Source organism: Molothrus aeneus, chromosome 11 (genome assembly GCF_037042795.1).
Source record: "Molothrus aeneus isolate 106 chromosome 11, BPBGC_Maene_1.0, whole genome shotgun sequence".
In the NCBI taxonomy this organism is placed as follows: domain Eukaryota; kingdom Metazoa; phylum Chordata; class Aves; order Passeriformes; family Icteridae; genus Molothrus; species Molothrus aeneus.
Genome location: NC_089656.1, coordinates 17,355,488 through 17,380,875, shown reverse-complemented (window position 1 = coordinate 17,380,875; position 25,388 = coordinate 17,355,488). Strand labels below are relative to the sequence as shown.

General features: G+C 40.5%; 1 protein-coding gene across 2 annotated transcripts in view; it reads right to left on the bottom strand.

Moving 5' to 3' along the window:
• The window catches only part of CDH13 (cadherin 13), a 460,254-nt gene that overhangs the window by 300,671 nt on the left and 134,195 nt on the right, over positions 1–25,388 (bottom strand). For both annotated transcript variants that reach the window (XM_066557779.1, XM_066557778.1), the window contains exon 3: positions 1,325–1,533. In XM_066557779.1, coding sequence (XP_066413876.1) covers positions 1,325–1,533 — 209 coding nt within the window. The remainder of the gene's footprint in view (positions 1–1,324; positions 1,534–25,388) is intronic.

The following is a 25,388-nucleotide window of genomic DNA, read 5'->3' as shown; positions in this document are numbered from 1 at the left end:
ATTCTTGTGAATGCACCAGAAGGAACAAGGCTTGCTAGTCTGAGGCACAGGACAGCCAAGTGCCCAGCTTGCTCCTCAAGTGTAGCTTTCCTACTCTGAACTTGGCTCTCTGTAGTCCTAAACTCACAGCTCCTCCATGTAAGAGACTCCCTCGAGTATGACAGTGTTAAAATTTAATTTTGTGAAGAAACGGCATATTTAAATAAAATTAAATTCCATTTCAGTGTTCTGATCAGCTTTCTGCAGTTACACATTCTGGTTCTTTCTCTCCTGCTGGCAATCCATATTCACATGGTGTGCTGCTTAAAGTGCAGAGCAAAACCTTTCCTCAGCCACCGACTTCCAGAAGGTTGCTCAACCTTTCTCCTCAAGATAATTTGTTTTTATAGTGGAAGACTTAAGTTATACTAATATGTTGTTGGGAATGTGAATGCTGGCAATTGAGTGTCTAAATACCAAATCAAGACAGCAGATCAGTCATTTTTATCAAAGTTTCTTTATACTTCTGTGAAATTATAGGTTTGGAAAGGTACCAGGCTTAATTACCTAGCGAGCCACTGCCTTGCCTGCCTCTCTCCTAAATGCCAGGACACAGAAGTGAAAGCTATCTCACATCTCCTTTTGTTACTTGTAGAGGTGTAAAGTAAATAATTCAATTTATAATTATTCAATTCAATTTCTGAAGTGCTTTATACCCCTAAGGATGAGGTTTGTTTTACACTAAAATTCAGGAGAGGGAAAGAAAGGACAAAATATTCAATGGACAGAGCAGAACAAAAATCAACAGGGTACAGAGACAGAGTGTAAATGTGTGTCACTGTTTGTGTGCAGATGTTTAAGCAGTTTACCACCTAACAATGTCAGATAAGCAGACCAATATGAAAATTCAAATTTCACAGAATTCATTCCCACGTACTTAGACTTGGAGCAAAACATGAAGGTTCTGTAAATTCTAAATTACACATTTAAACTATGATTTTCCATTTTTAGTTGTGGCCAAACTGTGATTACCTGGCATAACACACATTGGAAAAAGCAGTCAATTTTCATACTTGGACTCTTTCATTTGAATAAAATCTTTATGAATGTTTAGCATCCACACCTGAAGATGTAATACATCTTCCACAACCCAGGAAATCTGCATCACAAATTAAACCAAGAGCTAAAATGTTACAGCAATATCTGCTTTGAAGACTGATTTTGATCTCTGCTAACAGATTAAAATTGCCTACAATCCTAGATGACACATGTAAATATTTAACAGCAGTATCTCCTCATCTCCTTGGCCGTTTTTTTTTTTTTTAATCTTTGGTATTTCTCTTACCTTTAATGCACCACGTTTTTCATTTGCTTCAAGAATAAAGATTTCTGCCATATCCTCGGCGTGCTCCGACCGCGCGTGCACAAACAGGGCTTTGCCAACTTCTGATACATTCTTGAGTGCAACCAAATTCCCATCGAGTTCCACTCTAAAGTCTGGGTTAGAAACTTCAAAGTTCAATTTGTTGTTCCCCTGGCAGTCATCAAATTTCACTGGAGGTGAAAGAAAACAAAAAGAAAAAACATATTGTAAGTATCCACTTTGGAACACAAGCTTCAGATATCTTTATGTTATTGGCTTGTCTACAGATTTGGGAAGAAATGTCTATCAAAGGAAAAAAACTGTCAAAGAAATTCTATTTTTTTTTTATTCTTCTTCATAAAGAAATGTAAGAATGAAAGAAAGAAAGGTGAAGAGGCTTTGACCAGTCTAACGGGTGGCAGATAAATAAAACACTTTGGACATGAGCCTTTTGCGATCGCTCCAATCAAATGCACATCCCAGTTCCACAAACTCAGCAGGGGCAGTAGAGACCTCATTGTGCTCCTCATCACAGCCCAGCACCTCCAAAGGCTCTTCTGTGGCAAAGTGCTTTCAGATACCCAGTACATCTTTAGGCTCAGCACTGGTTGTTTACAGAATATTCAGCCCCAGGCTACTGCAAAAGTTTTATAAAACTGAAAAACTGAACTCCAACATTTCCTACTGCCAGGATCGTCACACAGTCCATGAGCTGCTCTGTATCTAAGGATTGTGAGAATTTTAATTGAACAGTAGCTGTCAATAATCCTGTTTCACTTTACATGGAAAGTTTAAAATATTTAGGAAAGCTGGCATAAAGAGGAAAATGTTCCTAAAGCACAAAGATTTGAGACTTTGTCTCAAATTTCTTCTCTGAGTAATTTTGCACAAAAAATGGATAAAATATTAGTGATTTAACTACCAGCTATATCAGTAAGAGATCTTCACCACAAACTTGCAATTGCTAAATGAACTTTTCAGGTTTTGACATCTCTGAACAATATATTTGCATGTGAAAGGTTTTTCTGCAGACAACCTGTTTTGTATTCCCTACCTTCTCCCAGAGTTACTGCTGCTGCAGACTTTTCATTTACCTGTATGCTCTCACTATTTCTATTTTACATTTCACTTCCCCTGGATCTTTAAAAACTGCATTACAATTTCAGACAAAACTACAGACAGTGATACCAGCTACATAAAATCAACAACAATGGAGTTTTACTACAAAATAAAACACTTGACATAATTGTTTCAATTCACTGCATACACTTCTAGTACTGGGGCATTTTTTTTAAAGGAAGAGAAACGATCCCAGAGTCTCTTGTGGCCAATCCCTAAACTCTTCCTGACTGTGAAATTTCTATAACTGGTCCTAAAGCACAGGAACAGTCTCATGGTGGGTGGCCACTCAACACTCCTGGCAAGTAACACAGAAATCCTTTTCATCAAATTTATCAATTTTTCATCAAAATATTTCTCTCCAGGCAGAACAACATGAAGACAGGGCTGCCAGAGGACCTCATGGAGATCCTTCCTTTCTGGGCATTCCTTGGGATTCAATCCCAAAGCAGAACACCACAGGGAAAAAGAATCATCACCGATTCCAGAATTTACAACTTCATTTTATGATGAATATTGGTGAGATGGGTTGGATTAACAATTAAACAACGCCAAAATCTCAAGCATTCAAACAGAATAAGGCACAAAAAGAGATGAGAGGCACAATTTACCAAAGCAAGAGTGGAGGGTTGGCCTTGGGCTGCTCCCAGCCTCCCACCCAGCCACCCTCTCACTCCCCCAGCTCAGCAGAACTGAGGAGAAGGATGGAAAAGATAATGACAGGGAGGTCACTCACTAATTACCATCACTGGCCAAACAGAAACGACTTGGGGGAAATGAATTTAATTGCCAATTAGAAGAGACGTGGATGCTGAGAACAAGACAAAATTAAAACCACCCCATGAAGCCGTGACCCTGCGAATTCACACCAGACAATTCCCTTCCCGAGGAGAGCCCAAACTCCCTGACAGACACCACGGGCTCTGGCAGAAAAACTCCCCCAGCAGCTGAAGGATCTCCTGCTGCACAAGGCTTCAGCTCAATTACATGTTTTTAACTAAAAACTGCTCCCATTTCCTCCCCTTTACTGTAGGGCAAGAGAACTATCCTTGGATTCACAGCGGGACAGAAAACCAGAATTTCATCAGCTCATTTGGTGTTGCATTGAATTTTGCTGAAAGCAAGAGGGATTATAAATAAAAAAGAAACAAAACCTCTTTTCCCTCAGACACTGCAGTCTCTCCAGACAAACCTATCTCAGGCTGTCAGGTGGCACATCCTGCCTGCAAAGTCTTGTACTGAAGGAGAACCAGGAGGGAAAACCGCTGAATTTGGGAGCAGCAGCAGCTTAAAGCAATTTCAGAGTGCTCAGAGTGTGCTGGTGCCCACACTCCCAGGCTGGGAACTGCTTCCAGGAAGGGTCTTGTCCCCACAGCAGGGTTTTGAGGGCGGTCCCTGAGCAAAGCCTGCCTGGTGGAAAACCACCCTTTGCAGCTGATGTTGGGTTTATGGCAGGTGTTTTAATAGACTCACTTCAATTTCCTAAAGCTAGCAACAAAAAAAACGTAATATTTTTCTGTCACTACAAATGTGGGAAGTTGAAATTCTCTGTACAAACCACTGTATAAATACTGCTTGGATTGCAGCCTTTGTGAATTATAAGTCTCTTATATTTTAATCCCCCAAAAACCACACAACACAACTAAATAATTTTAAAAGAACCAATGAAACAAGGTCTAGGAACTTGTTGTATTGGTAGCATCTCTTCCCACTTCAGAGGGTTTGGAACTGCATGACCCTACATGGCTTCCAACTCAAGTCAATCTGTGATTCTCTGAATAAATATATGCTTTTCATAATCAAAAACTGCTGCTGATTAACTATTAATAGCTTACAATTGGAAAAATCTAGCATTGGCCTCTGAGAAATTATATCAGGAATAAAAAGTTTAAAAAAAATTAAAAGCCAAAGACAACTATAATAAAATAATCCCTTAAAATCCAATGTCATGGTTCAGAGTTGTAGCATCACCCAGCCAAACACTCCAGTGCCTTTCAAGAAAAGGACAAACTTTTTTTAAACACAAAGGGTTTTGTTTCTAAAGCAGGGAGGAGCTGCCTGGGGGTGCTCTGCTCCCACCTCTCTGCTCAGTGCTCACAAGCCCTGGGATCCCTGCATCGCTGCCATCTGCATGCTCTGGGGAAATTCAAGGGCCACATGCAGGTTTGGCACATGGAATCAGGAGAAGCACATGAATCTATTCTATATTCCCTTGGAAGTATGAATTTGACACTTTTAAACCTTTTATACTTTGCTGTCTATTCATCTTCACAAAACCCTGCAACTTTTTCCAAAAAGGGCTGAGGCAGAGTTGTTTGAAAGTGGGAAACTGGGGTTTTTTTACCATATCTCGTCCAAAAGCACTGATGCTTTCAATTCCCAGTCCTACCACAGAAATGAGAGTATTTGGTGAGGTTAATAGCAAGGAGAAGGAAAGAAATTCAAAAGGCTCTGAGAAGTACTGATATGTAGGAGAGAAATTAGAAGTGGGAGGAGATGAAGTGATCGTAGGGATAGAGAACACTGGAGATTATTTGGCCTCAGGGCCAACAGGGATGAAACTGAAACCAATTGCTGAGAGAGCTGAGGGGAACTGGAGCCTTAGATAAACTCCCTAGTCAAATGTGGACCTTATCAGGATGGTGCTGTCTGCTGGACTGGGCTGAGCAGGAAACATCACCTGAGACTGAATTGCATTCCCAGCCATCCCCACGATGCTCCTCACTGGAATGTTTGCTTCTTAAACTCTTGTGGCTTCTGGGGAAGAGCCAAATATCTCAAATTTACAGTATTTGAGCTGCCCTTGGCAAGCTCCAGGAGCAGCTACACAGCCCACGGAGCTGAGCCTGGCACTGGCCACACTGACCTTCCCTGCCAGGCACTCAGGAGAGCTCTGAGGAGTTTCAGCTCCATCAGTTTCCTCAGATTTCCCATCCATGGCATTACATCTATCTCTGAACCAAACCTGTACATTGTAAATGCCCATTAAATACAAGGGAAATTGGATTTTTAGTTCTTATTCTCTGGTGAAAAACTCTTGCTCTGTACATAAAGTCAGTGTAGAAATCCCTCTGTAAAAACTCTTAAAGTGTGATTAATTAATTACTCCTTTTGTCCCCCAAGTACCAACCAGTGCAACAAGAAATGAGACAGAAGTTGTGGATATCAGCTGTGGAAAGTGTCAGCCTGAGCTGCAAAGGTGCTCTCTGAATATCCAACACTTGGCTGCTTGGCAGCCCTGCTAACATATGGTCTGTGTGATGATGTTTGTGATGTTCCTGCATTTGTCACAGAAATGAGGTGTGAGGAAAGCCCTGAGATGGATAATTGACATTTTTCCCACTACCCACGTGCATTATAACAGGTTGGGTGAGTGGCAGCCTGATGAGAGGGGCCACAGACACCCCCAAAAGTTCCCCTGTTCTCCTGCACACTCACCCTGCGTTAGAGCTTAAGGAGTTTAACTGGATTTTAAACTCCTCAGAGCAAAGGCCACCTGCTCACCCTGTGTCTGTACAGCACTTGCAACAAAATGATTTGTGTTTGGTGCTGAGGGCGCTACAAAAGTGCAAAAAATGAATAATAGCAACAGATCAGCTCTAGCCCCAAACTGAAACGTTGGTAAGGCTGCACCAGGCATGACAAGTGAATGTCTCACTGACAAGATTCAATGGGCAATTAAAACAGTGATCTCATATTTATATGAGGGTGGAGTTCTTCATTTATTGACGCATCTATGACTCTTTTGATGTTCCTAGTCATGCTCCAGCTGCCAAATGAACATCTTTATTGTGCCTAATATGCCACATGCTATGAGACAGGCTCCAAAACTCCATGCAAGCAAAATGTAAACACTGCCAAGCAGCTCCCAGTGAAAAACATGAGTGTCATTCATCGCCCTCTGTTCATTTCTCAGCCTCCTGTGTCAGACTTTTACTCCTTTTGTAAAATTCACATGTGAGTTGTACAGAATATCTCTTTCCACCAACCAATATTCATGTTAGCAATACCTACATGGATCCCAAGGATTTAATCATTGACTTTGAGCTTATGATCACCAAAAGACCTGATGGAAAAACTTGTGCAGGATCCCAAGTCCATTAGTGCAATGATGGGAAAACTTGTAACTGGAAATATTAACCTTTATAGATCTCAGCAAGGAAACTCATGTTCCTGGGATTCCTCCTCTCAGTGCATTCCATTTTCCCTGTTATGATATATTACAAATGTGAAGTTTCTACACCACTGTGATATTTATGATAATGACCCAGAGATGTTTGAAAGGATACCATTTTAAAACATTGAAAGGTTAGCAGTTGCATTTCTTATAAACTCAAGTGAAAGAAAACAAGCTGAAATAGGTTTGTATTCAAAAGCATATGTTGGTCTGATATATTCCACTTCCAAAGTAATTTTTTTTTCCGAGTTTAATTCTCAGCAGTTTAATTTGTTTTGAACAGAAATACTGAATCCATAATTTTCTCTCTGGTGAAATCTCCACAGAGGTATTCTGAATAAATAAATACACATATTTATCTATAGGCACACCAAAACTAACTCTGTATGTCTCTATGTACAGGTATTCATGTTTTTCTGTTAGCTCATCATAACAAGCAACAAAATGACTCCTGAATGAGGAAATTTCACATTGAAAACAAGACCTAATTGCTCTATCAATAAATATTAGGATGCTTTTTGTAAATATTACCTAGCCTTGCTCAAATCCGTGGGAATTACAACATCAAAGCAACATTATCCTCTGCATTTTTTTTCCTTCTCCTTTCTATCAAACAACTTTAGATCCTATTGAAGCCACAAGTCAGAAGGTGTATCTGTGAGAGGTCTGGAGGTGCAAGAAAAGCACATTACAGCTGCACAAAGGCAACTTAACTTGCCAGGCCAGCAGGGATCCCCCAGCTCTGCTCAAAACAGGGAAGTCAGAGAGGCTGAGCCTCATTAACCACGGAGAAAAGTGATGGCTGAGGCAAACGGAAATGCTTCTGGGTGCTGTGGTTGTGTTTGAAAATTCATAAAGCACCGTGACCTGGAGAGGCTCCTGTGAGCAGTGAGCCAGGAAAGGGAGAGGGGCTGGGGAGGGGAAGGGGCTCCCAGCCCTGGGACAGCTCTCAGCACCCCCAGCTGCACAAACACCAAGTACAATGAGGCTCAAAGGGCTGAGTTATCCTGCCAGCGTGGGGAGGGCAAAATCCACCTGGAGCCAGCACATCTGGACAACCTGAATCCATCCCAGAACAAGAGAGGAAGCTGCCACAACAGCTACCAGCACAGGAGCTGGGAAACAAAACAAATCCTGCCTTTCAAGCCAACAAAAAGGTCCACTAGGAGAAACAGCTTCTTTCCCTGCCTTTGAGGTGCCTTCAAACCACCTCTTGGGCATGAGTTCTGGCAGTGAGCCCACAGCCTGTGTGGTTCTGCTGGTTTGCTGCAAAAATACCTAAGCAGTAGATGGAAAAAGTGTTGCCCCATAAAAATTTGAGGGCAGAATTATATCCAGACAAGACACTGTCAACAATTAAGTCAGACAGGTTGCTCCTGAAGTTATGATATTATCATTATTTTATATCTAAAAGTGCTGCAGAAATAATGATTTCACAGATTAGAAATCTACTAGTGTGACTGAAGTATTTGCACAAAAAAAACTTATTGAACATTTAATAAAATGAACAAAATGAATTTTATGAAAACCCTTTCTCAAGGTTTTTATACAGCTTAATGCTACCCTAACTCTGCAGTAGAATTGCTACAGAATTATTTTTTTTTACAAATCCAACAAGCAACAGTGGGTTATTATCTTGCACTGCATCTTTATGATTTTCTTGCATTTATATAATTTCTTTATGTGTCCCTGAAGTAAATTACAGTGATGACTTATTTAGTCTCCAGAGAGTCAGAAATTGAGGGAACATGAACAACAGTGAAATGTTCGTCACAACATAACAATCATTGCTTAAGACAAATACACATTTATATTTGGCTTCTTTGGAAGAACAAGTACTAAGCAACAAACTGTATCCCTGAGCACACTTTCCAAGTCTGAAAAAACAAACTGATTAGCTAAACTGGCAAACATCCCTGTGTGGTTTATGTGTGATGATTAGATTTGTGCAGAGCCCTGTTATGATACAAAAATCAGGCCAGCAGTTCATCCACTGGGCACAGGGTGTTCATTCCTGCCCTTTGGAGAACGCCCTTTCCACTGGAGAAATGGTGCCTATTGATAGGCACAGCTTTCTCTGTGCTGTCAGAATTCATTGCACCTATCACAGATAGGAGATAAGCTCCCCTAGATGATGGAAGACAAGGGATTTCACCCAGGAGCCAGCTGCAGCCAAGGGAAGGTGTGATGTTCTACAAAAGAGCCACACTGCTCTCTCTCCTGCATGTCCTCTACCACCTACAGTTGTAGCAGAGCTGGGAAATTGCTAAAAACCTGAAATTCTGCAGCACAGATCACCTGAGCAATAAGTGATACCTGACTGAAGGTTCCCTCTTGGGTGATGGGTTTGATGTGTGCTTCCAGAGCCAGGGACTCCATCCACACCAAAAACCCAGCTCAGCCATGCCCTGCTCTGCCCCTCTCCTCACCTTCTGCCCTACCCAACGCTGGGCTCTGGCATCTTCCACGTCTCACTGAGCTCTGCCTCTGCTCCTGGCACATCACAACACCATTCAGCTTGATCTGAGTGTCACACCTGGTACCCTGAACTGGAAGTGACCAACCCTAAAACCAGAGGCCTCACAAATTGTATCATCCCAGGTCTGGAGCAAAACGTCCTTGCCCTGCAGCACTGGGGTTGTTGTGTGGGATTCCAGCACAGAGCACAGTGACCAAGATAGCTCCACCAGCACCAAACTCAAGGATTCCTGACTTTTTCCATGCCGCTGCTACTTGACTTTTCCCACCACGCTCCCTCTTTCCTTTCTGCTAGAAAGGAAGATCTCTCAGCAGCATCTCGTGCTCTTCAACAAATTTATTCTGCCAACAGGGCTCCATCAGCTGTCTGTGACTGCTTGAAATGACAGGAAAACACAACCACTACAATCAAAACTGAAGGCATCCCCTCCTCCTCCTCCAGCAGACTTCATCAGCTCACATTACATGATATCTTCACACATCATTTTGCTGCCCATTGTCTTATTTAGGGCAAAAATTTAATCAGGTGGAAGGAGCTGTAATGAGTTGTTCTCGGTTGGAAGTTATCTTGACTTATTCATTACAACACAGAGGTGTTATTGACTGATCTCCTGGGTCAGTGGCTGCATTATAAGGCACGAAAATACTGTAGCTGCTGTTCTAAACCCTAGAGAAAAATTACTGTTTCAACAAAAATATTATGTCAGGGAGTGTGTCTGAAGAAAAAAAAATAAAACCTTCAGAAGCTATATCACAGTCATTGATCTTCTGAGCACCACGCAGAGCTCAGTTTAACCAGAGCTGTTTTCTCTCTGTAAATGCAGGGGACATGAACTGACACCCCATTTGTGGAGCTCCAGTCTCAAAGGAGCTGTCACATCTGGGGAGGAAAGTGACATTTCCCTGTTAATGCTGCATCGATTGTGAGCAGAACAAATAACCCCAGAGCCAGCAATGATATGTAGAAAAGATACTTTTAAACTTCGTAGGCGCCTGTGAAAGGGTTTCCCATTGCAATGCAAATGATCAATAATTTTCCATTTTAGCAGATTTACACAACATTGTGCTAAGATCCCCCGGAGAACATAAGATGAAATTAACTTTAGATTCCTACAATGTCTTCACTGGCTGGGCCTGAGACACAAGCAGACGGAATCAAAGACATTCAGATGCATTCAATGTGCTCACGGCTCTGCAGATCGCTGTGAGAAGTTTGTCAATATGAAATTAATCGTGTCTATAGAGGAGGGAGAAAGGACAGAAGTCTGAGTTTGTACAAGAATTCCCAGTGGGATGCAATGGATTATTTCCTTTTAATGCTGCCTGAATAAAGCTTGGAGAGGCAGTGGGCTACTGACCATGAATTTCCTTGTCTTCTGCACAGGTGCACATCTGATCTTTGTGCAGTCATCTTAAGTGCTAACTAACCCAAATTTCTTGATATTTGTAATTTATTGAAAACTAATCAGTGGAGATTGAATTCAGGGGAAAAAAAAAACCAAAAACAAAAACAGTGTCCCAGGAGTTTTAACTGTATAAAAAAAGGCTGCCAGCAGATGTCAAAAAGTAACAACAAGCAATCACTCACAGGAAACACCTATAGTAAAACCAGCCCAGAAAATACCTTATTTACACCAGTATATGTTTCAAATGCCTCCAAAGCCACAAATTTATTTAGCAAAGGTTTTTCATTAACTAGACAATTAGTCAAAGGTCATGGGGATATTTTCCCTCAAGTTGACAATTAAAACTGTTTATCTTCAAGGTCAGTTTGTTATAATTACAGTGATCTGCCACTTCTTAATGTGATCTGTCAAAAAATTTTCAATTTTTTTTTTTTATTTTTTAAAGGCATTAGGTTCTGCCAGCACACAACTATCTTTCTATGAGTGTTAAATTAATCTAAGAAAAATTATGATATTTTCTTGGATGTACAGAAGATTCACTGAGTTACACACACATTTCCAGTTGCCTGAGGTTGGGCCATTAGTAGGAAAGGTAAATAAATAATAGAAGTGAAATATGGAGCCTCACTGGAGGAATGGAAACTTTGTCTGCTCCTACAGTGGCAAGTTCAAATAATCTGGTGATTTGAGGCTGGAAGAAGAAATTACTATTGTAAAAAATATCTTTTGTTCTATACCAAATCCATGGCAGCTACTCACAGCCTTATACACTTGCTTTTATCAGAGACGGGAAAAAAAAAATATTGCTTGAGATATCTCTCCTGCCGTGGCAGTAACTTGGAGACAAGAAGTCAAAGGGCAGGAGCTTTTCATTAAATAAGGCACCACTACAAAGTGCTTTTTTGCACATTACCCACAGTTGCTGTGCAAGGCAATATTGCCTCCACCTCCTCAGTCTTGGGTCTTGGTTTCACCTTCTGTGCAGAATGACAACTAATCTGTAACTCAGCTCACTGCTTCCTCACCTCAACTCTCCAACAGAACCCAAACTCCTGGTCCGTACACACCAGGAAATGTTAAAAACCCCAAATACATGCACATCTACAAAGAGCTGCCCTTCTTCTGTAGTGACAGTAATTATGAAATTATAATAATGTTTCTTTAAAAGATGTCCCCAAGAATAAGGCCTTCAACTTGTGCCCTGTGAAATAATTTCCAAACAGCACTCAGGGGTAGGAGTTTGTTTCAGAAATAGAGGATGACGCATCATTTACAATACATAAAAGGAAATGAGAGTGAGTAATAAATCCACTGTGCAATATTTTCCTTTCAAAATGGATACTGTAGGTTGCTGGCCTATTTTCCCAGCTGCTGAATGAGTAATGCCATGCCTGAAAATCTGCTCAAACCATTTATTCTGTAGATTGTTCAGCTTTCTGTAGATTGTTCAGTGGAAAAGTTGAACAAAGGCACTCCCAATTCCAGGGGAAATCTTTTGGTTTCTCACCTTCTCCGTCAATGAACCTGACAGAGGAATAACAATTCCTCTTAGTGGTTTTACCAAGTTCTCTCACAAGAGTTCCCTCAAACTCTCATGTAGAAAGTTGATTTCTCCAGACTGATCTGATAAATGTGCAAATAACTGACCTATACTCCTTTTCAGTTTAAAAATAAGGTTAATAAAATTAAGCCCTTGGACACAGTTTACTAACAACTTTTTAGAGGGCCTTCAGAATCTAAACTGCATTTAGTTTTGCAAACTGAGTTGGTAGTTAAGCTTTTGTTTTACTCAAGTAACCATTCAATTCCAACACACAGATAATTCTAGAAGCCACACAAAAATCAATCTGCTAAAATACAAAATTTCTGAGAACAACGAGGAAAGCCACTTCTCAGAACTGTGCTGGATTTTAAACTTGTTAAACTTATTGTCATCTCTTTCAAACAATATCAGTGCTTGACTAACTGTTACAGAACCAAATAACCTTGGTTTGAATTTTGACTCTCACACTAAGATTAGACAAGTTGCACTGCTGAGAACAATGTAATTAAAATTGCACCATGTAATCTTGCTCTGCACAGTCATTCCCAGAACAGTTTCTATTCACATCAAACACAGGCTTTTATACTTTAAAGAAAGACAGGCCTTGGTATCTTCCACAAAAGAACTGACCTGAGGGAAAGTATATTCTGTCAGTCAGGATCATTTATAAATAACCTTAAATTTGTTTACACAGATAAACCAAGGGAAGAACATCAGGCTGCTGAAGTTTGTGCCTCTTTTAATAACTAAGGAACAATGGGGAAAAAAAAAAAGGAAGAGAAAACACAAACAGCTCAATAGTGATTATTTGATGATCCTGGTTGTGTTGTTATTCACGTTTGCTGCTGAAATGGGTGGAATTGCTCCACACTTAAACAAATACTGCACATGAAGCAAATGACAATGAAAAGTTGTGTCAATAGCTTCACACAATCTGTATTTCAGATACAAGCTCTGCTGCTTTGGGCCATTTGCTGCTGGCTGGTTGTCACAGGTGGATGTCCCACCCTCCTCTGGCACCACGTAGGTAACGCTGCCAACCTCGAGTCTGCACCATTGGAACCAGCAGCTGAGATTGGGATCAATCAGTGCTTGATTCCAAGCCTTTTGGAACGTGGATCAGGCCCATAACTGACAGTTTCCACAGAAAAGTTGTGACCAGAATAAAATTGAATTAATAAAATTGTGTCTTGTATTAAACTCCATAGGCAACAAAAGAGTGCAGTGCAAAACCATCTGAGAATTTTATTACCAGATACACTCTTAGATTTAATAAATTACAGTTATCCCTAAAGTTACATGAATTCCAGCTGCCATCATAGTTGTCAACTCATCTAAACTTGTGTCAAAGTCAAATAAAGGAAAAAAACCCTTGATTTATCATTTTCCCTCATTTCTCCTTAGGCTTTGTATAGGTCCCACTAATGACAAATGCTCTGATGGCTGCACTGAGAATTACTCATAAAGATTTCCTACACTCTCACCTCACTTTGCAGCATTAGAATGCAGAAACCTCAGCACATCTGTTTGAATAAGTGCCTCTTTTCCTCCACATTAGAATAACTATAATGATTATAATGCTTATGAAGTTTAAAGAGGTGAGATAATAATCAGTCAATCTTTACTTTGCTTCTGGTTATAAAGCCATTACAAAAAGAAAAGAATGCAAAAAAACCCCAAACCACTAAATCTGTGCTTTTTTCCAGCTCACATCCCCTCCCAGAGCATTAGTCTCTTGTGAAAAATAAAGCTCTGTCCTTGTGTACACTGATATCCCTCATTTGTGTTCCACTTTGTTAATGGCTACAATAGTGACAAACAGAGAATTCATCTGGTAAATGTGAGTTGCCAAAAGTTTTCAAGTGACACAATGTTATATATTTATACACATGGCTGCTTAGCAACTTTATAGTAGTTCCACCCAGGAACTGAGGCATAAATAAGTAATTATGCTATAGCAGAGAGTGCATGAGACATTTATAAATGTAGGAACAGAAAGGTTATCAGAATTCATCACCTAGCAACAAATATAATATCATCAGCTCTCCTGTCTAGCAGGCATCTACCAAGAAATGCATTATAAACTCTGCTGCCTTGCAAGTTAACTTGGGAGTTTGAAGTTGAAATGAACTCTACAGCTAATTAAACTCAGCTCAGTGCTTCTGTAGGCTGCTTGTTTGTGTTTCAACACATGCTTTATTCTGGAATAAACAGTTGCCATTCACTCATCCACAGATGGGTCACACTCAAACACTGACAGAAGCCAAGAAAATGAGAATACAGAGACACCCTGCACTTTCTCATGGCTCCCAAGAAATCGAGACTGGCTGGTTAATGCCTGTAAATACAATGCACAGGAGCAATTCTGGGAACGTGCTGAGATCCCTCAGACTCAGAACATGATCAAAGTGTAATGTCAACATGGTTCCCACAATGCAATTTTGGGGATGATTCCAATACAAAAGACTGGTTTTACAACTCCACACTTGTCTTAAACATTTCAAAGTGATGGATGTAATTATTCACCAGATTCACTTAATAATAGACTAGATCTTGCATCAATGAATATTAACTTAAAATAAAATTAGATTTGAAGTACCAAACGCTCTGTGTATTCAGCCTGATAGACAACCTTCATTCCTTCCCTCCATCCTCTTTCCCCTCAGTGTTTTACATAAATACTCTGTTATAACAAAGCCTGGAAACTGATGGGACTCATTATTGCACGGGCAATGGCTGCTATTGTACTGCAGTGTAGAGGGATAGAGGTGCACTGGTGCCACCACACTTCATTTTACTTTGTTCATCCCATATAATTTTTGGAGAGCAAATCCTGATCATCACCTCCAAGCCCTTTTATTTCACAAAACTCTTCATTAAAATTTCCTTCCAAAGCTGAACAAAACCAGATTTCATTACAACCCTGAAAGATGTCTGTCAATGCTTTGAAGTTCTGCCAGAGACAAGTCTGGATTGGGAATATTCTACACCAGGGAAGCTTTCACAGAAGAGCAAATTGCAGACAGAGAAATGGATCATGAACTGGCAAAGACAGCACAGCCCCTCTATCCATTTCCTAGACATGGAACAGTTATCTCAGATGAATCCCAACTCCAAGAGATGAGAACACTTCCTCACAGAAGGAGCTGGAGCCCAGCAGCCCTGGCTTAGTGCAGGTAGATTACCTGGCTGACCATGACAAGCAATCAAGAAATAAAATACAGGCCCTTTACATCTCCCCACATCTCCTGACTTTGCAGACCAACCCTCCCTGGTTTGTACACTCAGTCTCTGGGCTCCTCCTCCTGACTCACATCTCAGGAGCATCTCACATCCCAAACAAGCACGGGGAGGAACGTGCTCAGCTCTCGGGGAAGTGTTTCTCTCACTGTGATTCCCATGCCTGCCTCCCACCCCCTCTCCTGCTGACACAACCTTTCCTTTCCCTACAACATTCCCATACAGGAACTGGCAATGAGTTGTGCTGCTCAACTTAGCTGCCTTTGCAGCTAAGTTTCCCAATTATTCATTCCTCCTCCAGCTTTCCAAACCACCAAAGGAGTAAACATTATTTTACTACTGCATTCACTTGCTATTCGAGGAGGAGACTCTGCATTTCTCCTCCTTTTCCTTTTGAAGTGTCTAGAACACCCTCCTTCATAGGCATGGAAAATAAACCAACTTTTGTCCATGTTAACGTGTTGGGAGCTCCAGATCAATTCCTCATTTGAAGTCACATAGCAGGCACTCCCACAGAACCATGGAATAGCTGAGGTTGGAAATTACTTTGGAGATCAAGTCCAACTTCCAGCCCAGTACCACCACCACGCTCAGCATTAAGACATGTCCTCAGGTTTTTTCCAGGGATGGTGCCTCCACACTTCCCTGAGCAGTCTGTTCCAATGTTTTAAAGCATTTCTGTGAAGGAATTGTTCCAGAGCTCAGGATGGCTCTCTCCAGTGCAGGCTCTGCAGGGCACTGCTCCCCTATAAAAAAGTTGGAATCACCAGCCAGGATGGAGGTGCATATATTCCAGAAAAACAGCATTTGGACATATGCATCAAGACTTGCCTTCTTCCAGGAAGAAACCTGGGAGTGCCAGAACAGTCAATCAGCACACACAAAATAAATAGAAAGTTACCACCTGAGAGCACCAATTGACAACAGACAGTGTCACGAAACCTGCCACTCTCAGGAACAGAAAAGCTTTTCATAGGCCAAGAATGTTAAATTAATTTCATTGTCTCCATCTACAGAAGCCTTCAGGTTTTTATTTCCAATGAAATGGGGTTTGGCTACAAGTATTGAAAAGTTCATTTGTTCAAAATGCATCCTGTGACCTGCAGGGACCAGGGACAGCCATGGAAACTCCCTGAGGAAGTTCATCTCAAGGGCAAGCACATGTACAAAGTGTTGAAAATGTCAGACAGCGATGAGCAAATTGATAGTTGGGGTTAAATAAGGATGTTTAAAGTACCAACACAAGCATGCAAATGTGGAATGTGGGCAATAATATTTTGAAATACAAATTTGTGCATTTAATTGTTATTAGGAATGGGGAAAAAAATCCACCAAAGAAGATTCAAATACCAGATCTCTATTCCCATTCCCAGATGTTTCCAAACATGGACCAGCCTCTTAACAGGCAGACACCAGTTCTTCCCAGGTAACACAAGTGACTCAACATGGAATAACATCAGCAGGAAAAATCAAGAACCAAAAATTAGATTCTGCAAAAAGTTACAAGATTATGGATAGGAGACAAATGGAAAGGAAATGCAGATATTCCAAAGGGAAGTGTTACTGGTCATGTAACACCAGCAAGTTATGTGATTCTTAGGCCACAGGACAGCAGGAGGGTTCATTACTGGTGAGAGTGTTTGATGCTACGTGATGGAAAAAACTGCACCCAAAATGAGTGTCCCAGTTTCTGAGCTGGTGGAGAAAGAGAACACCAGCACTAGACTTTGGTGAAAGGATCATGTGGGATTTATTTAATTCTGTCTTCTTCAGTTATTCCAAGCTTGACTTTTTATTCTAGGTCAAACAAAAATAATTAATATTATGAGATTTTTAAAAAATATTTTTAATTGAAGCATGGGGGGGAAAATACCAAAAAAAGGCCCACAGATTTCCAAATTTAAAAAAATGTCTGGGCAAAAAGCAGTTGTTCTCACACTTGCACGAGGTGAATTATGAGGCATTATTCCAATAAACTGATGTGGACTGCTCAAGATTTACGTCAGAAACAGAATTTCATTATGGAAAAAAAAAATTAATAGATCTACAAAATAATCATAGCTTATTAAAAAACCATCACCTTCCAACTAGTAAAAATATTTAGTGTGTTTATCTTGTTTCAAGCAAAGTCAAAACAAACCAGATAAACAATTTTTCTATTTTAACTACCTATTGTAACTTTTTTTTTACACAGAAGAAATATCCATTCTATGTGGAAATAAATACTGTGCTGTGTAAATTAATTTCTTGTTTATTAAAATAATATCACATTTTCACAGGCACAGAAGGGAATTAGGAATTTCTCTTTTCAGATTTTACCTCCTCTATAAATCTTAAAACTTTATACATAGTTAATTAAAAACAGTTGCAGTGTATAACTCATCATTACATATATCAGCTAAAATTTCTCATTAAGGCTACAGATTTTGGAATTGCAGCTGCTGCCTGGTAAATAAGTCCTTTTTATATATATCCTTCATAAAACAACCTCTGTTGCACATTCCTATTGTTTAGTTATTTTTTCCCCTGGTAGATATGTACTTTTCTGCTATTGCTTTAAAACTGCATTTACCTGAGAAGCAGGAGTTTAAATCCAGCACTTTATGAAAGCTCAAAAAAAAAAGACACTTCTTAGCAAACATCAGAGCAGAGCAAATAATTCACAACAATCATTTATTTATTGGATTTGCCATTTATTTTTCTATTCACCACAGATTGCTAAATTCTTTTATGTAAATTATTCATGAATTTCTGCCAATGCTTCTGCCATTTAAATTACTGTGAAAATGGAGTTGCAATTATTCTGATTTCAACATTGGCTCTGTCAGGTTTTTGGAGCACGGGTTCTGCTCCATGATTGGTTGCAACTTGCCAATTTGGAATATGTTTCAAGCATTACACTTGAGTACACTGTTCAAAATTTACTTTGTCAGTTCTATACTTGCAATTTGTGCTCTGAATATAATGTTTTCTGACATTTCCATACTGACAAAAGCTCAAGTGTAGACACAGCTATATCTTGCTTCAATGGACATTTCAGTGGCATTATTTCAGTCATTTTCAGTGCCAAACCCATTACCAAAATACGTAAGACTGACAGAGGAGGTTTTTGACATTAACTGCCTCTGTGTTTTCTGCTGTTCATAAAGGTGCCTGAGTCAGGAGGGCTCTCGATGACAATCCCAGCTGGCTGCTGCTCAGGCCATCCATAAAGTGTGTAGCTAGCACTCGAGGGGGGAGCACAAGAGATCCCACCCCAAGACCCCAAAAGAAAGGGAAAGGAATGGCAAGGAGCAGTCCTTCCACATGCAGGAGGGGCACACCTTGGCTCATTGGTTGATTCCTTCCACCCAGGAGGGAGAACTCTGCCAGGGAGGTGTTAATCACCTCAGCTAAAACATCCTGGCATCCCAAGAGGCCAGCTCCAGCCAGGAGTCCCCACCTTCCCCAGCACCTGGGGGAAGGCCTCACACTTCCCCTCCAAACCTCTGCCAAAAAATAAGAGCTGGGAATCGGGGACTTGGAGTATCAAAACACAGCCAGAGCTCCCCTCTTGTCAGATGAGGCTGAGAGGTTCCCGTTCTTCAGTTTAAAGGCAATGTGCAAAGTGATTCACCTCAGTGTTAGCATTACTGCAGAACATCCCATTTTCACCTCAGAATCTCCAAAGCTTCCTGTGCTGGGGATCTGCATTTGCACCTTTGCTATTAAAACTTGGCTTTGTGCCCAGTGCCTCTCCTGACAACAAACAAATGGCCTGAGGTTACACACAGATCAGGAGTGACAGAAAATACTCCAAGTTTCAAAGTGGTAACTCACCATCCTCTCAAACTTTCAACAGTTTACTTCTTCCCATCACTTTTCAGAAGATAAACCTTGGAAGGGGATGGTTATAATTGAATCTCCCAGTGTTAGCAGCAATGCATTTTACATGAGAGAGCCTGATCTTGCTTCGCAGGGCTGAAGAGTGTTTGCAAGCCAGTAAAGCCCCATCAGTTGCTGTAATACATCCCTCTCTCCTCAAAACACTAAGCTCCAGCAGTGATGGAGGAGGCACTGAGTCGAAAAGATCCGAATTTGAAAGTCTCATCATGTGAAATGAGGATAGATTATGTACAACACTCAGCCTGCTCATTTCAGGAGTGAAGTTTACCTAAGAAATGCACCTTTTTATCACTACAGACAAAATGCAGTCAAAGAAATAATAACATAATCTAAAATTAAATCAAATGTAATCTAAAAAGTCAACCTACATTACATTAATAATTGTAGCTGGGATTTGGAAACAAAGCAATTTTTAAGAGGATGTATTTTGTATAAGTTTTTCTTTGAAGTCCCTGGGCAGCACATCAAAGAGGGAATGTAGCATGCTTATTCTCTAGGGATGGTTCTTAAAAAATCACAAAAACTCTATTGGGGACACACTTTGTCACTGCTCTCAGCAGAACAAATACAGAGAAGGTGGTTCTGTGTGTCGCTTCCAATGGAGATTTGAGCTGACTATCCCATTTTTGGTACAAAGAGCAGCAAATTTGGGAATTGGTCACTTCCCTGCACAAAGTCAGGAATCACCCAGTGAGCCACCTCACTGGGACCACCACCAAAGTGAAGAATCTCAAGTTCTGCTCCCAATTTTTGGTGGAAAGCACTCTTGAGCCAAGACCTCTGAAGGAAGAAATGTGCACCTCGTGTGATTTCTTTCAATCGCATCAAGATTTTATTTTTTATTTCTCAACAAGTGTTTCAATACCATTCCAACAGTATTTGGAGGAATGGTAACCTGAATGCTTTTGCAGCCCAGATATTTGTTAGAGGAAGAGAAGTAAATCAGTTAAATTAAAAAAAAAAATCTAGATGGGGCACTGCAAAATTTTGTGCGAGCCACTTATGCCGCAGAAAATTGATTTTCCCACAGGTTCTGCAGCTATGCACTCCCTTTTGAAGTAGAGAAGCTAGATATATTTCTCTACATATATTTCTCTGAGCTAGAGCCCAGAACGGTTTTATATTTTGCTGAACATTTTCCAGCTGATTAATGTTGTGTTTACCAAACTATAAATATAGGATGATGCCTCCTTGAAGAAGTGATTTAACTTTTCTCCTTTCGTTTTGTAAATTGTTTTTGCTGTGTGTTTTTAAATGAATGGTGTAAACATAAAACTGAAACTGGATCTCTACATTACATTTTATGGAGAGATTTTCTTTTTTAATAATGAGCAATAGCAAAATACCAGTACCCATCCTGTGCACAAACACAACTCAGATCTTTAAAATACAGCATGTGCTGAAGTTTCATACGACCTCAGTAAGTTATTCAATAAAACAGAAAATTATTTCATTTTTAATGAGTTGATATTTTAAGAGGGTTTTTAAGTAGAGTTTGACAGTTGGTGGCTTCTTCATGTCCTTTCTAGGAAACCTCTCTGATGCCATAAACACAGCCTGCCTTTTTTGATTACTTTTTTTGGCTTCAGAGAAATTTGGGACATAGAGTTCTTTGTCTCGCTTCATCTGTTCACTGGAATATTTCTGCTTTTACTTTCTCCCATGAAGGGGACACTCATTTCTGCCTGCTGTAAGTTTGTACCCACTGACAGAACTGGCTCAAGCTCAGATCCTGGTGACAAAGGGGCTTTGCACTGATCTCAGAGGGTTCTGATTAAGCTGCAACTGGAAATATTATTGTTGAGATGTGACTGTACAGGCATTCCTCACTCACAGGGTGGGCAGGCCCTGGCACAGGGACAGTCCCTGGATCCCTGGCAGTGCCCAAGGCCAGGCTGGACAGGGCTTGGAGCAGCCTGGGATAGAGGGAGGTGTCCCTGCCCATGGCAGGGGTGAGACAAGAGCTTTCAGGTCCCTTCCAGCCCAAGCCAGTCTGTGATTCTGTGATTCTGTGACACTCCACTCTTCACAAAAAGACGGTTTTTTTCTCACCTCCCTTCATTTTCACAATAATATATTGGCAGTATCTAGAAGTGCTGGAGCGAGTAGAGATGTTTAAGTGCCACCTACAGCAGATGACATTTCCCCCCTGCCACACTGGGGTTCAACAACACTGAGAATGCCATTCCCTTAATTGCCCCCATTGTCCTGGTGTTGGAAAATGTCTTGGGTAATGATTTCACCAATCCAACCAGGGGTTCTTTCCAAAACTCCTTAGGTAACAACTCATTTCCCATCTCTCATTTTGACATTTCTTACAGAGCCCAGTACTTTTCCCCCCATGCTAAGCACTCCTGATTTTGTGTAGTGTACAGATTATAAACAATGCTAAAATTAATTTGTGTCTCATGCATTCAGCTTCACCCTGACTTAATCATTCTGCTGTGTGTTTACTTAGATAAATGCCTGACAACGTTATTGACACTTCAAAGAAAATAAGCCATTTTCTTTATGCACGTACAACAGCACTGCTCAGATTCACCAAAAAAAAAGAAAAAAAAAAGAAGCAGAGGGGGATAAGATCAAAAATAATCCTGGCTTAATCCAAATTCCATTTCCCCAAATTTGCAAGCATTGTAGTGCAAATATTTCTCTAAATTATGCTATTCTGTCCTCTAAACAGCAAAAAGCCATGAACAACAATCTGATTAGTCAGGGCCCCTTCTGAATGGCATTGAAATTATTTGTTTTTCTCCCACCTCTCAATTCTCTCATTTGAGAGCTCTGTTCATTTCAGCCTTTGAATAAACTCTGTTCCAAATACACTGACAGCTCCTGACACTTATTGGGGAAAACAAATTGTTTCCATCAGAAATAAAGAATCTAGCTAGTAGTAAATAATACTTTTTTTCACTAAATGAATTGATTTTTCTGCATCAATACGTTTAGGTCTCAGGTTTAACAGGGTAAAGGAAATCTTCATGTTTCTATAACACTGTTAAAGCAATGCTTCCTTACCTTATTTAAGGCTCTGTACTACAACTGGGGAAAAAACCCAGATTAAAGAATCTTATTTTCTTTTCTTTTCAGAATACAAACATTTGACAGAAGCACATTATGTTTAATTTAAAAATTTGGAATAAAAGAATGCTTTGTTTTCCTCTTTTTTTGATTGCTCACATTCATTTCACTCTCCTCTTCCCTCCAGTTCATGTCCAAAAGCTCTTAGGAGCTCTAAATTGAGCTTTAGTAAACTTATTATTTTATAAACTTATTTCAGAGACCTGCTGTTGAGAGTCTGCTAAATTTGTAAACCAAATGTTTTGTCATTAGAATGCTTTGCTGTCTTTACAGTAATGTTTCTACTTCAACATTTTTCCTTTCTTGTTTCACAGCTTTGAATTCTTGTCCAGATCTAAAAGAAAGTAGTTTGCTTTTGGGTTTCTTTTTGGTTTTTGTTTTTTTTTTGGTTTTGTCTGTTTCATTGGGGTTTTTTTATGAAATTTGAAAATTTCTGTTGGACACAGATATTTTTTTATTTTTTTCCAGAGCAGGTTCAGTTTGTGTAATGGTCCCTCAGAGCACAGTGATGCTACAACAGGGTAAAATAGGAAGAATAAGTATTGATGAGTGCAGAAAAAGCAGCAAAACTGAGTGTTAAAAGACAAAGCAACTTCTTAGCCTTTAAATCTGGCATCCATGATAGAAACAACAGAGCTGGAAAAGCCAACTCTGTAATACAACTTAGGCTGACAGGTAAAGAAAACAAATGGTTATTTTGCTAATGCTGATGTATAGGTAAATTCTTCTGGTTGTTAACAAATTTAGCCACTAAATTGTACAGCTGCTGGGTTCCCTAAAATATGAGGGGCATTGATCATTTCAGTGCTTGATGTGATATTGAAATTTTAGCAATAAGATGGGGAACTCAACATCAGAGTTTGTGATATTTGGCTTTGCCGTTTCACCTTTGGCTCAGTGGGGCCTGGTGGGCTGCTCCTGAATTGTGCCTCTCTCTGCAGTGTCCCAGGGAGAGGGATTTGAACTGGAACATCCCAAAAATGGTACCCAGGCCCACAGGGACAGCTGCAAAGGGTGAGATCTGGGTTTATGCCTCACCTTTGGTGCAGAGCCCACAGTGAAGGATCTCAATCAGATTTCAGTGTCACTCACTGACTTTGGGGACTCAGGTTGCAACATCAGAGGTGCATTTCTCTTGGGTGAACCCAGAAAATTGGTGAAACTGGGATTTCTGTCTCATTACCAAGGTTGGTTCATTCAAAACAAGTGGCTGAAGCACTTCCAGTCCTATCTCCTATTTTTCCATCACCATGTGCTTAAAATTCTATATATGTACCACCTTCACATGAAGGAACCTCATTTGGTGTTTGCTTAAAAAAAAATTTGCAATTTAAAAATGAAAAGACAGGGTTGTAAGCAGCCATCCCAACCTGACAAAACATCCCACCCACACTGGGCATTGCTTGCAGCAAGGCATTGCACAACATCAGCCTCTGGAGCCAGAGAACGCTGCAGGAACAGGTCATTAATATGGGCTGTGCTGGTCATGTGCTGTTCTCTTTATTTGGCAGAGAACTCTTTTTGAAAAGACATTCTCAATATTAAAAAAGTATGATTTTACAGTATGCTATTTAAAACTTTGTTGGAAATTGTAGGTGGAACTCCCAGTAGTGGGGCAGTCTTTTAATAAAGATATGTAAACCACTTAATTCTGAATATCAATATTCACAGTAAGTTTCTGAAATTATTTTCCATCTTTCTGTCCTTGGATAGTCTTGAAATCTCTTCTGCCAAGACATTCAGAAGTACAATTTTCAAAGTTTACACTGGTTATTCTATGTTCTGCCATTAGTTATGTGATCTCATATAAATTTGCAGAAAAAAATTTTTTCAGTAGAGATGCTACAAAATGTGGAGTGTGTCTGCAACTCTCTCCTTTATAATAAATCTTAACAACGTAGGATCCACGTGAAACCTTTCCCCAGTGCTTATCAAATATTTAAGGAATTTTGAGCGTGGAGTTTGTGATGTTCCCACAAATCTGTGGCCAGGACGAGTGGCAGGCACACCTCACCTGCCTGGCTGCTCCATGACTGCAGCCCAGCCACCACTGAGAGCAGCCAGGAGCGCTGCTCCGTGCCCTGATTGCCAACTGTGACAGCCACCAGCCCGAGCATCCTCACAAATCACAGCTCCTCTGGCTCTCCCTGGCAACACTTGAGCCACCTGATAAGATCCTGATGGGTGTCAGTGGCCCTGGAGCAGTTGTGCAGGTGCTCTCCCCAGCAGCAGGGACAGGTGTGTATTTGCACACCTAATGGATCATGCATTTATTTACCCACCATAATTACCTGTGTCCCTTTGAGAGCTGCACACGCTTCAGAGCACATGAAACTCTGAAAAACCTGGGTCTGTTTGTTTTTAACAAAGAGAAGCTTTTTTCTGTCCTAGCTGAATGGCAGAACCAGGACCTCAGATAAGGCTGGAAGATATTTATCTCCCAACAATGCTGCTGTGGGTGTTAATTTGGGGAGTAAAAAACACACAAGCTCACTGCATCTGTGTAACTCTTCCAACAGGTGATCAAGTATCATTACAACCTAAAACACAAACCCAATTCAGATGTTAAAGATTCATACAAACCTGCCTAATTAATAATAACTAAAGAAAAAAATACCCTGTGTTAATTTCTAAGAGAAATTCTATCAGAGATTCTGAGCAACTGCAGCAAAACAAAAAACCCCGGGCTCTGAGCTGTCAATTAGTTATTCTGTTCTTCCCTGTGAGCTTTTCCATAGGTTATGCATTAAGGAAGTGTAAATGATGTCTGCCTGACTGTATTTTCTATCCACCTGACAGCTGCTTTCAACACAGCGTTGTTAATGTGAACTTGCATTCAATAAAGGCTCTTTCTGCAGTATTGTCAGCAGCTCATTGTAGCCCCTCTTTAGGCAGCACCTTTCTTTCCTTGCTGACTGCTCTTCACGGAGAGCTCAGGCTTTATCAGCAGAGCTTGCTTTGTCAGGTGTTCCTGGTGCCTGTGGGCTGACCATGGAATCCTGGTGGATGGAGATGATCCTCCCCCAAAGAAACACAACTTTGGTCTCAGCAGTGGGGATGATTCCAGGAGAATTCCAAACCAGCTCACCACACATGGTGTAGGAATAAATACCACAG